General features: G+C 41.5%; 1 protein-coding gene across 1 annotated transcript in view; it reads right to left on the minus strand.

Moving 5' to 3' along the window:
* LOC116463180 (protein phosphatase 1 regulatory subunit 14C) overlaps nt 1-18,242 on the minus strand; it is a 104,850-nt gene that overhangs the window by 22,202 nt on the left and 64,406 nt on the right. Inside the window, exons 2-3 of the mRNA XM_032146174.2 lie at nt 13,023-13,106; nt 10,980-11,012 (exon numbers count right to left, since the gene is read on the minus strand). Coding sequence (XP_032002065.1) covers nt 10,980-11,012; nt 13,023-13,106 — 117 coding nt within the window. The remainder of the gene's footprint in view (nt 1-10,979; nt 11,013-13,022; nt 13,107-18,242) is intronic.

The following is an 18,242-nucleotide window of genomic DNA, read 5'->3' on the forward strand; positions in this document are numbered from 1 at the left end:
AGAATATCTGCCTGAAAAAAAAAGCATCTTCGTTTACTTGGGGTATGGCGCCAAGTTAGATAGTCTAACAATGTGATTTAGAGTAGACACTTTGGGTCATGTGGTATCAGCTGGAGACAAGGTCAGCCACATGGGTAGTCAACTATGTCTATGTGATTAAGCCCCAGTAAAAACTCTGGACACCCAGGCTCAGGTTAGCTTCTCAGATTGCCAATACTTTCTGCATATTGTCACACATCACTGCTAAGAGAATGCTGTCCATTCCACAGGGAGGAATTCACATTTGCCGCTTTCCTGGACTCTGTCCCACATGTCTCTTCCCTTGACTATAACCTTTCCCTGTAATAAACCAGAACCATGAGTGAAAATATTTGAATTCTTCTTGCAAATTATCAAAGCTGAAGTTGGTTTTGAGGACATGTGAACTTGTGATTGGTGCCAGAAGTGAGAGCAGTCTTTTGGACAGTTCCCTAACTTTACAAAGAGTGCTGAATGAAGGCCAGGAAATAAATGCAGAGTTTTGCTTCATGACTGCGTGTCTTCAGCAAGCTTACCTAACATTTCTGGGTTGATTTTCCTCAATGAAGATAATCTTAATCAGCTTTATAAATATTCTAAAGTAGAGCTTGTGCTCAATCAGTAAAAATTCAGAAAAAGGCAGTGAGGAGTTGACAGAGCATAGGATTTGGACTCAAATGTGGGTCCTATTCCAGCTCCAGCACGTACAGCTCTTTTACCTTGAGCAGATGAGGTCTGGTGCATAGAATCCTAATGAAAGTATGTGAGCAACTGTAATAATGGGACCAAAATCCTTTGGGCTATTAAGTAAAGCTACACATGTTTCTGGCTAATAAACCCCAATCCTTTAACACTTGCCTGCCCAATGACACTAAAACATTATAAGGCTTTTGTAGCCAGTGGCTACAGCCACTAAAATGTAGTTTTCATCTGATTCTGGTCTGTCCTTCTCAATTCCTTCTCTATTCAGAAACATTGTTCTAAACGTGACAACTTTTTAAAGGTGTCTTTTCAACTCACGAGTCTAGCATTCAAGCTCTGTTCCTCATCCCAGCCCAAGACTGCAGTCTTTTTCGAGGAAACCCCATGAGAGGCCAGATGAAAAGGGTCTGACATAAGAAAGGAGTTCCCTGCCTATGGACACACACTCAGACCCATTGAAATGAATAATATGACTGCTTCCTCTAGCAAGTGCAGATGCCCTAAAAAGCACATTCTGTCAAGCAATTTGGTTTCTATTGTAAATACCATTTATATTCTCTCTCCACTGTAAACAGCTCAGTGCAGAAGGAATGTACTTCCATGTATCCATAAACTGAACAATGATTTTAAAAGATCGGTTTAAATGCTAAATAAATGGTTGAAAATGGCCATCACCAAAGCTAGTCAGAAAGTCAGTTACCATGAAATCATGGCAGAAGGAAACTCTGCCTTCTTACTGCCAATACGAGAAGAACAGCAGAGCAGGCCTGCCTTTTAGAAAACACTGCTCGATTTCTACTTACAAACCAGATCACCCATGGCTTTCTGGCACCAGTGCATGTCCATGACATTTCCATTACCTGGTAGATTACTGGAACCCAGAAATGCCTCTTGCCACCTACTCTCAGACTTAGTTATCCTGGATGAATGGATGCCTATCAATGTATAGGCTTTGATATCATTGTATAATTTGATACAATGATAGGTTCTCTCAAAACCTCTAGTTCAAAAAATTAAATAAATGCATGGAAAGAAAAACCTGATGTGTATCAAAGAGCAATGGCATAGGTATCTTCAACTATAAAAAGAAATTTTTTTAAAAAGCACATTGACTAGACAACTCCCCTAACAGACGGTAAGGCAGATGCCCTCAAGCCCACACTAAATGCATTTTCTGTTCATCCTCCCAGTACAATGGAGGTTCTATTTTGTAATCCCAAAATTGGAAACTGTGCAAAGATAGTGAGAAAAAGGAGAAGTAGCTCCTCCTAAGTCTGGCTAGCAGGCTTCCAGACCCCCATCTCTGATTTTCACCATGTCCACTAGGCTAACACTACTGATCATGCAAATACAAGTAATATGCAAAATAAAATTACTCTTTTGCCTCTTGCATTATATGGAAGCATCCTTTTGCTATCCGTAAGTCCGATCTATTTTAATATTCACTACATTAGAAATGACATTTACTTAAGGAAAAAAATGAAATCACCATTCTTACTAATCACACACTCATACATTAGTGAGGTGCCCACAATTATACTGCTGTGTTTCCCAGCAATCAGGAAGATTTACATGACAAGAGTCCGCAGACTGAATATGAATCAGTCAGGTCAGCTATGGATTTGGGGGGAAAATGAATATGAATCAAAATGGGGGCACACAAGTCCTTTCCCTATTGGTCAGTGGCCCATATAGGATGAAGCCATAGACCCAAAGTATATGACAGAAGGTGACACACCAAAAACAATATCACTTCTGGGAAATTAGCAGATTCTTTAAAGTCAACTCTTTAAATTTAATAATCCAAGAATATCATTATTGGCAAACTTGGACATCTTGCATATTTAACATGTGATAGGGAAGCATTACTTTATACAGAATCAGATTCAACTAGCATACTAAGGGCCTACTATGTGTGAAGCTTTATGTCACGTGCTTTAATACAAAACCTGACTTCTCCACTCATTAACTGTGTGAATTTAGGCAAATTACAGAACACTTCTATGCCTCAAATTCCTTAACTGACAACAATGGTGTCAATCTATTAGCTTTGTTGTGAAGATTAAATGAGACTTCCTGTTTCCAGTCAGGTAGGTAAGAAGTTTGGAAATTTCCATCCCATCCTAACAAAAGTAAAAAACTGAACAAACTCAAAAATCCACAAGTCTTTTTAGATCCCCAAGGGAAGTGAGGTCACTGAGCAAACAAATGCCCCCAAAGTAGAGGGACTGACAGGTGAATACAGAAAATCACAACTTCCTGAAAGAGAAACTCACAAGGAACAACCTTTGTGGGAACCAAAGGATGAGTAGAAAAACTTGAACAGGAATTGACAAATTGCTAGTCTCAGAGTGGACAAGTTTTAGAGATAAAAATTCCATGGGGATCCAGTCACGGGCGGAGGTAGGAGCATACCTTTGTATGAGTTTTACCTCTAAGAATTCTACCAGGTCCTCACAGTGAACACTGGAGAAAAATTCCCTTAACTTCCAGCAGGATGAGATAAAAAAGAACCATTTTGAAATACACCAGAGCATTCTGTTCTTCTTCTTCTTTTTTTTTTTTTTTCCAAGGTCTAAAAGTTTATTTAACAAGATCTGTCCTGAGGAGAAACTATTTAACCAGAGCCTAACCTGACAGGGTTTTAGTAGAGCCTAAGTGACCTGGGGGAAGGGAAATACCAAACTCCAGCTGGCTCTAGCTATCCATTCCATCTAAAGGGGCATGGGGGCGAACTGAGAAGCACTTGTGAAGTTCACAGTTCAAGGACACAGGCTCCCTATATGACTGAGAACTAATCACACAACTGTGGATGCTTCCTCTCTCCTCACACCTTACTACCACACTATTTAAGGCCCATTTACAGCAGTTCCTTTTACCTAGTTCATCATGTTCAGATATCAAAAAAATAATAATATATATATATATACATATAAAACACACAGTAAAAGGCAAAAAAACACAGTTTGAAGACACAGAGCAAGCATTAGAACCACTCAGATACAGCAGGAATGTTGGAATTATCCATCCAGGCATTTAAAACAACTCTGTTTAATATGGTGAGGGCTCTGATGGATAAAGTAGACAGCATGCAAGAACAGATGGGGAATGTAAGTAGAGAGATGGAAATTCTAAGAAAGAGAAATGCTAGAGATGAAAAATACTATAACAGAAATAATGCCTTTGATGGGTTCATTAGTAAACTGCACACAGCTGAGGAAAGAATCTTTAAGCTTGAGGATATCTCGACAGAAATAAATGGAGAGGTATTCTATGTTCATAGATAGGAAGATACAATATGGCCAGTATGTCAGTTCTTCCCAACTTGATCTACAGATGGAATGAAATCCCAATAAAAATCCCAGGAAGCTATTCTGTGGATATCAATAAACTGATTCTAAGGTTTATATAGAAAGACAACAAGACCCAGAACAACCAACACAACGTTGAAGGACAAAAATAAAGGTGGAGGACTCACACTACCAACCTCAAGACATACTTGAAGCCACAATAATCAGGACAGTGTGGTACTGGTGAAAGAATGGACACAGAGATAACTGGAATAGAATAGAAACCAAGAAACAGACCAACGTAAATATCAACTGATCTTTGACAAAAGAGCAAAGGCATTCAAAGGAGCAAAGGTAGGCTTTTCAACAAATTATCCCGGGACAACTGGAAATCCACGTGCAAAAAAAAGAACTTGAACCCAGACCTTACACTCTTCACAAAAATTAACTCAAATGGACCTAATGTAAAATGCAAAACTATAAATCTCCCAAAAGGTAATGTAGGAGAAAATTCCAAATGATCTTGTGTTTTACAATGATTTGTAGATACAACACAAAAGGCATGATCCACGAAAGAAAACACTGATAGGGTGGATTTCATTAAAACAAAAATTCCTGCTTTGTGAAACACCCTGTCAAGAGAATAAAAAGAGAAGCCACAGACTGGGAGAAAATATTGCAAAGAACATGTCTGATAAAGGCCTATTATCCAAAATATTCAAAGAACCCTTAAAATTCAACAAAAAGAAAACGAACCCAATTAAAAGATGGACCAGAAACCTTAACAGACGCCTCACTAAAGAAGATATAGATGACAAATAAGCATATGAAAAGTTGCTCCAAATCATACGCCACCAGAGAAATGCAAATTAAAACAATAATGAGATACCACTACGCACCAATTAGAATGGCCCAAATCCAGAACAATGACAACACTAAATGCTGGTGAGGATGTGGAGCAACAAGGAACTCTCTTTCTGGTGAGAATGCAAAATGGGACAACTGCTTTGGAAGACAGTTAAGCAGATTCTTATAAAACCTAAACACACTTTTCTTACAATACAGTAATCCTACTCGTTGGTATTTACCCAAAAGACTTGAGAACTTATGTCCACACAAAAACCTGCTCAGGAATGTTTATAGCAGCTTTATTCATTGATTGGCAAAACTTGGAAGCAACCAAGAGTATTTCAGTAGTTGAATGCATGGATAAACTCTAGTACATCCAGACAATAGAATATTATTCAGCACTGGAAAGAAATGAGCTATCAAGCAATGAAAAGACCTGGAGCAAACTTAAATGCCTATTACTAAGGAAAAGAAGCCAGTCTGTAGCTGCTAAATGTTGACATCAAATTTTTTTAAAGCCATTTTGGGCTGGGCACGGTGGCTCATGCCTGTAATCCCAGCACTTTGGGAGTCTGAGGTGGGCACATCACCTGAGGTCAGGAGCTCAAGATCAGCCTTGCCAACATGGCGAAATCCAGTCTCTACTAAAAACACAAAAATTAGCTGGGTGTGGTGGCACACGCCTGTAATCCCAGCTACTCGAGAGACTGAGGTAGGAGAATCACTTGAACCTGGAAGGCAGAGGTTGCAGTGAGCAGAGATCGTGCCACTGCATTCCAGCCTGGGAGACAAAGCAAGACCCCACCTCAAAAAACAAAACAAAACAAAAAAAAAGCCAGTTTGAAAAGGCTACAAATTTTCATGCTATGGCTATTCTGAAAATAGAAAGGCTATATACGGTATAATTCCAAAGATACGACATTCTGAAAAAGGTAAAACTATGGAGACAATAAAGAGATCAGTGGTTGCCAGGGGTGAGGGGGGAAGGAGAGACGAACAGGCAGAGCACAGAGGATTATTAGGGCAGTGACACTACTCTGTATGATGCTGTAGTGGTGGATACATGTCATTATGAATTCAGTCAAATCCATAATGTACAGTACCAAGAGTGAATCCTAATGTTAACTGTGGACTTCAGGCGATAATGATGTGTTAATGTAGGTTCACCAGTTCTAACAAATGTACCTCTCTGTGGGGAGATGGTGACAATTGGGGAGGCTGTGTACATGTGTGAGGTGGATGGGAGTGAGCATATTGGAAATCTGTACCTTCTAGTCAATTTCACTGTGAACCTAAAACTGCTCTAAATAATAAAGTCTACTTAAAATTTTCTCTTAAAAGCTATGAAGAATTTAACAAATGTTAAAATTTTTCTGAAAAAAAGATTAAATCTGTTAATACACGAGATGTGATTAGATCAGCGCCTGGCATCTACTAAGCACCCAGTGATCTTTTAGCCATTATCATTGCTGTTGTTACCATCACTAAATTATCACTGTGGGCCAGCCTCGGTGGCTCATACCTGTAATCCCAGCACTTTGGGAGGCCCAGGCAGGTGGACTGCTTGAGCTCAGGAGTTTGAGACTAGCCTGGGCAACATGGAGAAACTCTGTGTCTACAAAAATAACAAAAATTAGCCGAGGGTGGTGGTGTGCACCTGTTTTCTCAGCTACCTGGGGGGCTGAGGCAGGAGGATTGCTTGAGCCCAGGAGATTGAGGCTGCAGTGAGCTGTGATTGTGCCACCACACTCCAGCCTGGGCAACAGAGTGAGCCTCTTTCTCAAAAAATAAAAATAAATTTTAAAAATTATCATAGCAAATAATCCTTACCAATATGCAGAGACATGGTTATTATTACCTCCATTTTATAGAGGAGGGAAGGGAGACTCAGAGAGGTTGAGAACATTGCTTAAAGTCACACAGTTAGTGCTAGCACTAGCATAAGACTTTTGACTCAAATTCCAATATTCTTCCCACCACTCACCCTACCTCTGCAATGAGGGGTTCTAAAATAAAAGTATCTGAATCAGCGAAGACATCTTCCTTACATTTCTAACTTCCAAGTGGCATAACAATTGTAAGTAAAATAATTTTGATCAATAACAGCACCTTTAGAGATCCCTACTTAGAAAAGAACACCATTAATTGATAGGCATTTAGTTCAGATAGGGCAAAGTCCTATAAAGTTCTAAGCCTCTTGCTGAGTCAAGTAGCTTAGGAAGACTGGCAGATTGGAAAGAAAGAGCACAAGATCAGGTATCAGAAACTCGGGTTGAGTCCTGACTCTCTTGCTCACTGCTCTGACATTACGAGCAAGCTAGCCAAACCCTGTCTACTTAAAGTGACAATTGTGAGGATTAAATAAAGTAATGTATGTTAGTGCAATGTGAACTACAGAGCTCTGGAAAAATATAAGCTATTAATTGTCATTATCACAATCCAGGTGCCAGTAAAATCTGTTTCCTATGAACATATGCTCAAAGGCAAAAGTGTCCAGCCTTTTTGAAATGATCCATTAACAGATAAGTGAACTGGAATGAAATTCCTCAGTATTTTACATCATTTCTCCATTCCTAGAAATATGAGCTAAAAAAAGAACACAGAGATGTTCAGTTAGAGACTCTGGCTCCTTTTTCTGCTTTCGGAACTCTGAAGAGTGTTCAAATATTACATTCTTTCATCTCTGACCCTCCATATAGAAACCAGATGAGAAATATTTTTGCTCCGGGGGCAAGACCCACCATTTTCATTGAACGGCACGGCTCTCAACTAGTGTAAATATTGGTTCCCTAGACGTTATAAAACCTAGGGAGAGAATGGGCTCATTTCCATGAGAAAATGCAGTGCTTTCACTGTTGGCTACGAAGCCAGGCAAAAGAGAAATCTGCAAGTCCAAACTCTCTCACCCAAATAACCAAAGCATGCATTTCTTCACTTAGGTGGATAACTGAAGAAAAAGGAATTGATGAAATGAGTGAATGCATGTCTGCAGCGACCAATGGGGCTTCCTCTCTGCAGCAACCCCTTCCACTCCCATATTACATGCTCATTCATCTGCATCATTCATCATTTTTCTTGACTATGATTCTATTATCCTTGTCTAGCCCATCACACAATTTAAAATCACCTTCCTATATTAATTCCCCAACTACCTATAAATAAAGAAGCTTTAGTCCCCAAAGAGCTAAATGGTAAAGTCTCCTGCATTCTCCTCTCTGCTTCCAGAAGGCCTAAAGTCAGACCGTCCACCCTCATGTAGGGAATTTGAGGGTCAAACTCTAAAAATCCTGAATCTCTCCAGAGAAAAAGAACCAAACATTGACATTTTTGAGGAGCCATCCCCTTCCACACATAACAGATTAAGAAAAAAAATCTGGCTTGCAACTTGGTCACTCCATAGTGAGACCCAGCAATAGCCAAGCAGTCTTGGCCGGGCACGGTGGCTCTTGCTTATAATCCCAGCACTTTGGAAGGCCGAGGTGGGTGGATCACTTGAGACCAGAAGTTTCAGACCAGCCTGGCCAACGTGGTAAAATCCACCTCTACTAATAACACAAAAATTAGCCAGGCATGGTGGCCCACGCCTATAATCCCAACTACTCGGGAGGCTGAGGCATGAGAATCGCTTAAACCTGGAAAGCAGGTTTTGCAGTGAGCCTACATGGCGCCACTGCACCACAGCCTGGGGTGACAGAGCAAGACTCTTTTCAAAAACAACAAAAAAAACAAGCTGTTCTTATACACACAAATGCAAATGAGCTTACTGTCTCCCCATATTCAAATGTGACTATGCTACCAAAAATCAGCAAAGACATGAAAATAGGCAGAAAAAGGTAAGATTCAGAGAAAACAGAGACAATGCAGAGAGCAGAATAATTTAAAACATAAACACAAAGAAAAACTTCTCCAGATTGTTGTATAGGGGCTCCAGGAGAAAAGTCTGGGGGCAGGGGGATGGTAATGATGTAATTGAACAGTCAGGAAATATATTACATGTTTGACAAACACACTGGAGAGTTCAACAAAAAATACCAATTTGTATTAGACAAAACTAAAGACAAGGGTTATGGCCAGGCACAGTGGCTCATGCCTGTAATCCCAGCACTTTGGGAGGCCGAGGCAGGTAGATCACCTGAGGCCAGGAGTTTGAGACCAGCCTGGCCAACATGGCAAAACCCCATCTCTACTAAAAATACAAAAATTAGCCGGGCTTAGTAATCCCAGCTATTCAGGAGGCTGAGGCACAAGAATGACTTGAACCTGGGGGGCAGAGGTTGCGGTGAGCCAAGATTGTACCACTGTACTCCAGCCTGGGTGACAGAGTGAGACCCTGTCTCAAAATAATAATAATAATAATAAAGGCAAGGATTGTCAACTCCAAGAGAAACAAAGGGCTATACAAAAAGGAACCATGATCATATTTCACTGTTGCCTTAACAGTGAAAAACATTTGTTTAAATCATAGTATTATAAACCTTGACTACTAATTTAACAAAATACTGTTAAATAACTGATGAGGGTATAGATGAAAAGGAATTGTGTGGAGAGTGAGACAGTGATCATCTTTCTCCTAAAGTCAATAAATGAAAAAAAAGTAGTAGATGCATGTTTAAGAATAAAAGAATAAGTAGGCCAGGCACAGTGGCTCATTCCTGTAATTCCAGCACTTTGAGAGGCTGAAGCAGGAGGATAGCTTGAGGCCAGAAGTTCAAGACAAGTCTGGGCAATATAGTGAGACCCAGTCTCTATAAAAAAACAAAAATAATTTAGCTGTGTGTGGTAATGCATGACTGTAGTCCTAGTTACTCAGGAGGTTGAGATGGGAGAGTTGCTTGAATACAGGAGTTCGAGGCTGCAGGGAGAGTTATGATTGCACCACTGCACTCCAGCGTGGGTGACGGAATGAGACCCTGTCTCTAAAAGAAAAAAAAAGAAAGAAAAGAGCAAATAGCAAGGAAGGGAAACAGCCAAAAGTGCAAAAGTGTGGCTTATGAAAATATAGAAATATAATACATAAATACAATATAAAATAGGGAAGGGGCCTGAAAGGTGGAGAAAGTCACTGTTACCTTTTTAAAATAAGCCTCAGAATTTTTTTGGGGGGGGGAGTTCGGATGTATTAGTATGTATTTGTATTACATTAATTTAAATATATATATAATTTTTTTTTTTCTTAAGAGACGGGATCTCACTATGTTGACCAGGTTGGTCTTGAACTGCTGGGCTCAAGTGACCCTCCCACTTTGGCCTGGGATTACAGGTGTGGGCCACCAAGCCTGGTCTAAAAGTATAGATTTTGATGGCTAAAATTAAAATTAAAAATCTCTATGACTGCAAGATGTAATCAAAGCTGGAGGTTGGAAGAATAAAGCTCAAATAGGTAACTAGTCCCAAACCAAGTCATTGAAATCAGACACTTGTAAAAGCATGCTTTCCTCCCTCCTTTTAATTAGACCTCTTCAAAAATCAGAAGTCTTATCACCATTGCTTTGATGTTACAAATAGACTTCAAAACATCTGACGGATCTTATTTCTCCAATTTATCACAGGAACAAAGTACTTCTCTTGCTAATATTTTCATAACTGATTAAAACCTTAATTTCTATTATGCGCTGTCAGTCATGAGAGTCTACATTAAATGCTTTAGTCTAATCACATTAATGCCTATTTTTATGCTAATATTTATACATTATACTTAATAAATATCTAAACAAGGCATAACATTTTTCCCCAATAAAGGTAACTCTTTGGAAAGACAGAACTGACTTTACGCTTTTAAAAAATACATACCAATAAACCAATAGAATATATAAACCAGTTATAAACCTAAAACTTTTACTAAAATGATTCCAAACCCTTTCACAATTTCCTTTGAAGTTTGGCTTTTATCTAACACAAGCAACACACTCTGCTCCATTAATTTTAAGTATCTCTGAACTAGACACGTTTAGGCTTAGAAATAATGAAGTTAGAGCTATTCAAACATATGCACTCATGGATAATAATTGCTAATTAGTATATACACACTCAAACCTACTTATTGTAGTTTGCTTTAAAAATAGACAAATTAATTTAATAAAAACCAGTTCACATATGGCATTTAGGAAGTGATTTGCTTACCTCTGTTGGTTTGTAGCAGTCTACAAGAGCTTCCTAGAATTAAACACACAGAAAACCAGTTTTATTATTTTAAAATTCAGTATTATTTTTAAGGCAAAATTAAAAATCATTTTATATTCATAGTATTATTTTATAATGGTAAATCAAGATTTCATACTATCTAGAAACACACTTCATTTCAGCACCAGTTGGTGGTCTGAAGATATAAAACGTTTAACCTTCATAAATTTTTCAACCTGCACACACATGTGCTACATGAAAAGCTTTTTGAACAGGAAAAGATTTATGTTTTCTTACTACCATAGCATTGAAAACAAAATATAACCCTTGACCAGTTTTTCTTGTTTGTTTTGTTTGTGTGTTTGTTTGTTTTGAGACAGAATCTCGCTCTGTCATCCAGACTAGAGTGTAGTGGTGCGATCTCAGCTCGTTGCAACCTCCACCTCCCAGTTCAAGCGATTCTCCTGCCTCAGCCTTCCGAATAGCTGGAACTACAGGTGTGCACCACCACACCCGGCTAATTTTTATATTTTTAGTAGAGACGGGTTTTTGCCACGTTAGCCAGGCTGGTCTCGAACTCCTGACCTCAGGTGATCCACCCGCCTTGGCCTCCCAAAGCACTGGGATTGCAGGCGTGAGCTACCATGCCCGGCCCCTTGACCAGGTTTTGAATGCCTTGCTGAGGAAAAAAGCTTCTTTTAAAGGACAGGGATGCTCAAGCATCCATTAGGTTGCAGACTTCAGAGAGATGTGGACTAACTTAGTAGCTCAAATCCAGGATGGCCTTCCACAGGAACCAAATCCCCCTCTCCAGTTTTCCTTCAATTAACTGGATATAACTCGGCAGGATCCAAATGGTTTCAAACGCACTCCTCTGGTCAATGACTTTTTACCTCCTCTGTATGCACACGCGCATGCACACACCTTTCCTTTGGCTGCCAACTTGGTGGATATTCAAGTTGAGCCAGCCTGTACAAGTGGTGGCACCCACACTGCACTCAGGACGCAAGGAGTTTAAGTGCAATGCAGCCATAAACCAGCTTGGGTCCTCACCTGGGAACTGCGGGGTGGGGAGTGATGATAGCTTAAGACTCCTTTCAAGTTCTCAATTTTAAGAAAACTCTGCTATGTCATTACATTTTCTATAGAACTGATACCTGCGTTATCTTTTTAAAATTTTATAACTAGAATGCTATTATCTCCCAGCTAAATCTACCAAGAAGAAATAATGGTCATAACCGAGACTGTTCACCACTCAGGGGGCGCTAGTAATGACTAATGCATTAAACACATTAATACATTAAAATGTGCCCTTTGGTTGCCGTAGTGGCCATTTGCCATTTGTGGTCACCAACAACCATTAACAGTAATTATCAGTGGACATTAAGAACAATGGCAAGTAAAAGTTAATTGGTTTTAGAAACTCCCAAAGGCAGATTTAAAAATGATAGATTTGACCTCCTGTGGGAAGAGAAATAAGTACTGTACTTTATTGCTGTCCACTAGGGAAATAGTAGACATCTCAATATCCATCGTTGTACTGGAATGCTAAGAGGTGAGCACTGTCTACGAAGAGATCGTCTACTAAACAGAATTATGTCATAAGCAATCATATTTAGAAATTAATTTCATTAATGATACAGTCCACAACTGCGAGACCAGAGCTCTGGGCTTGGATATTCCAGTGCTAGCTCAGTCCCTCTCTTTCTCATACAACTGTGGGGTATCACTTCCCTTCCCCGGCAACTGGATCTTTGGAAGCAGAATCGGCTGTTTCTCCCAAGAAAATGGGGCTGGAGAAAGTTATACCTATAAGGCGCTTTGAAAATGGACTATAGTCAAGAGCTGCTTTATCCTCAGAGAGGCAGTTTAAGACGGTGAACACTTAGCAGCCCATTGCTTTCCTCTCTGCAAACGGCCATGGCCCGGGTCCTGGTGCCGACACAACCACAGGGCGGAATCAGTTGATGCCAAGCACTGGAGACCCAAGTAGACTCTCAAGTGTCCAGGATTAGAAGGTTCTCAATTTTGGAAACTGCTTACCTGTAATTTTGAAGCTCTCTCTTCATCACTGTCTGCATCAAGAAGATCATCAATGTCAATTTCTACCTCTGGCATTTCTTCTTCCTGGGGGGCAGTGGGAGGATATGAAGGCATTTAGTTTAGTAAGAAATCTAACTGTACCCCACCAGTTAGGTTAAGTTGAACAAACAACTAGATCATCAATTGAGAAGGGTTGACAGATAAGCAGGGGGAAGGAGAGGCTAGGGGGAGAGGAGGGAAGGAAAGAGAGGAAAGGGGAAACAGCATAAAGGGGTAAAGAGGAGAAGGGAGAAGACAGGAAAAGGGAAGGAAGGATGGGGACAGATGAAGAAGGGAAATGAAGGAAGGAAGGAAAAGGAGAGTAGGGGAAAAGAAGAGAAGGAGGAGGGAGAGCAAAGGAGAATTAAGAGTCACTAAGCCATAAACGTAATCTTTCAAAAAATGAGAATTTTCTACTTTCTAGCATAAAGCTGCATCTGTAAGTATATAAGGGGAGACTGGCAGACGATAGAGCCAGGAGATGGCAGTTTCCTATCTAACAGCCACCCTTTGCTGGGTGATTACCCCAATCTTTATTTGGGGGTCCACATCTTCCTTCATAGCTCTGGGTCTATGGAAAACCTGATTCCACCATGGGATTTGGGGCATCAGTATGGCTTTAGCCCCAGTTACTGATTTAAGAGAAGACACGTGGTCCAACTAAGAACTAAGGGGGCTCTGGGAAAAGGCGCTGTTTTCACAAGAACGTCCCCTTCACTCCTTCTGAACCGAGGAAGTGTGGCACCGGAAATTACCGGTGGCTACCATACAACCCTGAAGAGAGGCTGAGTTTTGGATGAGGCTGACTCCACAGTGGGCAGAGCTGAAGAGAGTAGGAAAACAGGGTTCTAGATAAAATCACCACATCCCTCCATCAAACCACCTCTGAAGCCTGCCTATCAGTGAGTGGGTCAACCCCTTTCATTGTTGCAGCCAATGTGGGTCTAGTTTAATATTCCTGCCACCAAAGACCTCTAGCCTGAAAAGAGAGAAGAAGGGCCAGCTGGATTTGGTGAAAGACCCCACTAATTTGGAATCTGAACTTCAAAGGAGATCTTGGCTATTTCTCATCTCTTCTGTTACCTAAGTCTTCTCTATACCTCTCAGAACAGCATTTTAAAATGTCAAAATAAAAGAGCATTTAGGAGAGTCCTGCAATTTTGCATTTCATCAGGAGTCACTGCAGCCCAACTCCTTCCAGCCACAAGGATGGCTGAGAAGCATCTGCAGGAGCTAGAGAGAAATGTGTGCATGGGGACACTGGGGACACCTGGGCATTCCCTGGGTGTGGCCTCTCTGTGTCTTGGCTCCAAGAGCTGTTTGTCTTGGCTTCCCAGTAGAGGCTGACTTTCTGAATGTTTCCTTCCTACTAAAGTGCATTTATTCAGTAATAGTACTCAACCTCTTGTGTGTGTGTGTGTGTGTGTGTGTGTGTGTGTGTGTGTATGTATGTGTGTTACAACACAGAAGTGAGGACCCTAGTATACTGAAGAAGTCAAGGAATATGATACACTATCCTTGCTGACATTAGCTCCAAGAGCAGGCCCTCGATGGGCAGGAAAATTCCAGAAACAACCTCTCTAGTGATTTATTCCTGTTTCTGTGGAGAATTTCCGTTTTGATCCTTTGCTTGGCTCTCAAGGGGAAAAATCCACTTCAAAAGCAGCATTTATCAATGTGAATGTTTTAGATCTCATCTGTGCGGTTCTGCCTAATGGAAGAAAGATTTTGTACTCCTCGACATAATTTTCATATTTGTACTTAACAATCATGTAGCTATTAATAGAAGCGGATGATGTAGAAACAGGAAGTTGAAATGCTTTGATGATAATAAAGCTGAAGGATGACCTTTCCATGGCTAGGAGCATCGTTGTGCAAACATCACAGAGTGAATTTACACAAACCTAGATGGCCTAGCCTACCACACACCCAGGCTGTACCGCACAGCCTATATTGCTCCTAGGCTATAAACCTGGACAGCATATTACCATACAGAATAATGTAGGCAACGGTAACACAGTGGGAAATATTTGCGCATCTAAACATAGAAACAGTACATTAAAAATAAGGTATTATAATCTTATGGGACCACTGTCATATATGCAGTCCATTGTTGACTGAAATGCTGTTATGTGGTACGTGGCAGCACTCGCAAGCTATACCACTGTGGCTCCTTAAATCACAGCTAAGGGAGCTTGGTGTCTGCTATTTTTAAAGGAAATGAAAGAACAATTAGTAACTAATGCCCTCCTCAGAACAGCACAGCAATGGGTCTTTCTACAAACATTATTCAAATCGTTTTGACGCCAGCCAAGTTTGGCCAAACAGGCTTTGACTTGCATAGCAGTGTAGAGCCTCGCCTTACGCAGTAGGCGTCTTCAATTAGGCATCTACCCGTTAGGACTGTGCATGGCTGTCTGTTAGGTATGGCACTGACCCATTTTCCCCAACCCCTGAGATCTGGGCTGTCCCATATGATAAGCATATGTGGTAAGCACATTTGAATACATTAAAATGAAATACAATTCGGTTCCTCAGTCGCAATGACCACATCTCAAGTGCTCAATAGCTACACGAGGCAAGTGGCTACTGCGCTGGAAAGCACAGATGGAGAGCGCTTGCATTGTAGCAGAAAGCTCTACTGGACAGTGCTACCCTGGAGTACACTCGTCCTCTGGCCCAGAAGTTGGGAAGCAAAGCCCCTTCCCCTCTCTCAAAGGGGCTTGGTACGAGTAAAGAAAAAAATGCCAGGCATCTCAAGGTCACTCCCACTACCCAAGGGCATGTGATGAGAAACCCTGAGCTTGGTTTTACCAGCCAGAAAGCTGATGCAAACAAAGCCCAGATCTCAAGGGTTGGGGAAAACCTCAAGTGACTGAGTCATCATAACAGCCATTAGGCATCTACGCTTTTGACCAACCTATGCTGCTTCTCAGAAATCCCACCCTGATTTATCAGAGGCATAGGAGGAGAGAGGCACCTGCTCCCAGCTCAGCATGCGCCCTGGGTGTTCTGAATGCCAGCGAAGCTGAAACAAAACCCAGGTGAGAAGAACATAGAGACCCGGAGGCTCTTGAGGGAGAGTCCTGGGAAGCAAAGACAGCACCTAGTACAGAGTAGGGAATCCTGTAAATTGGTACTGAATATTCTTAATGAGAAGTATGGAAATATTCTAAATTTGATTGAAGTCCTATTGAACTTTATCTTCTGCATGCTGATCTTAGAGCAGTATCACTGAATGACCTTAGTGATGGATCAAATCACTTACGAAGGAGGGAACACGCCCATGGCCCACCATGATGTCCCAGAGCTTAGTTGTGTTTGGGCATTGTCCCACATTAAAGATGTGTCCCTAAACAGTGGCTCTGGTGACAAAAAGTGAAACAACTGTCTTCAGAGCTGCTGGGGAAAGTTATCAGCTACACTCTGCCCCACATTAGTGAGAGGCCCTCCTGTTGGTACCCATAGCACGAGGCCCTGGATCACCTCTACACATCTTTCTTGTCATACATTTGTTGAGAACCCACAGTCCACAGCGTGCAAGGCACTGTGTGTCAGCCACAGTGAGGCCCTGGCACTGGGGCACGGGCTGTATAAACACAGCTCTGACAAACACAATGACATGCAATGGCCCCAAAGCCACAGACGAACCTGAAGTGCTTTAGTGATTCAGGGAGAGAGAAAACTCCACCAGGTGCAGGCAGGGAGGTTGCACATAGGAGGGAGGAGGTGAACTGGCCTTGTGGAATGACAGGATTTGAACAGGTTTAGAGGGAAGGGAGAGCGCTCCCAAGAGGCAAAATGGTAGCAGGAGGCAAAAAGACAAGATGAGTTCTAAATGTGGGCGTAGAAAGGTCCTTGGCCAGGAAGCCAGTCAGCTCCGGGCTGCAAATATGCATGTCGATGGGGGCCAGACAGGTGACAGAAATGGGGCAGGCTGAGGGGCTATACGGTAGAGTGAGGAGTGTGGCAAACTGGAGAAAACATGGCCCAAGGGAAAGCAGCAGGGAACATGCCATTCCCACCTGTCACCTTCTAGGAATATGTGCTCAGTGCTGCTGGATTTTCTACATTTTCAGGAATAACTGAAAATAGAGTTTTTTAATGTAAAAAAATTCCAAATTTTAAAGCTGTCTGGCAATTTCTTAAAATATTGTGTAGGATAAACAAAACCCATTGGCCCATAGGCTGCCGGTTCCCCTTGTCCTGCAGAGACTGTCACCACTGAAGGCTCCATGGCTCCAGAACAAGACAGGGGAATGACAGAAGAAAGAGCTGGCCCCACTGCAAAGCCCAGGGTAACAGGGAGGAGGCAGGAGGCTGTGGGAAGGCCATGTATCAGGTGCGAAGCAACAGGGCTTGAAGATGATCCTGGCAAGAATAAGATTTTAAAACAGCGATAATAAGGAGGAATAAACAGATGGAGTTTGGAGATGAACTGGATGAGGGACAAGGGGGAAAGAAAAGGTAAAGATAAGATCCAGGTTCTGAGGCTGAGAGGTTTTGGAAAAGGACAGTAATGATGGGAGCACACTGGGGCCCTGAAGTCACCTCACAAACCAACACACAGTGCAGTCTTGGCCATCACCAGCCCCCCTGCCCCAACTTGCAAGCAGCAGTGGGACCCCACACTGCCACTGCACTGGGAAGCGCTGCAGAACCTGGCACTGGGCATGCCACAGATGGAAGCTCAGAACAGGCTCAGGTACCAGGATGCAGAAATGCAAGCAAAGCAGGGTCCTGAAACACAGCTGGCCCGCAGTGACAACACACACACACACACACACACACAAATATATACACAAACATACACAAATATATACACAAACATACACACATACGAATACACACAATCCACACCACTCATACACACACATGCACACACACATACACAAACATACACACACACAAATATATACACAAACATACACAAATATATACACACACATACACAAACATACACACACATGAATACACTCCACACCATTGAATACACTCACATCCACACACACACAAATATATACACAAACATACACACACATGAATATAAACACTCCACACCACTCACTCACATGCACGCACACACAAATATATATACATACACACATGAATACACACACTCCACACTACTCATACACTCACATGCACACACACACAAATATATATACAAACATACACACA

The sequence above is a fragment of the Hylobates moloch genome, unplaced genomic scaffold, assembly GCF_009828535.3.
Source record: "Hylobates moloch isolate HMO894 unplaced genomic scaffold, HMol_V3 SCAFFOLD_28, whole genome shotgun sequence".
Taxonomy (NCBI): domain Eukaryota; kingdom Metazoa; phylum Chordata; class Mammalia; order Primates; family Hylobatidae; genus Hylobates; species Hylobates moloch.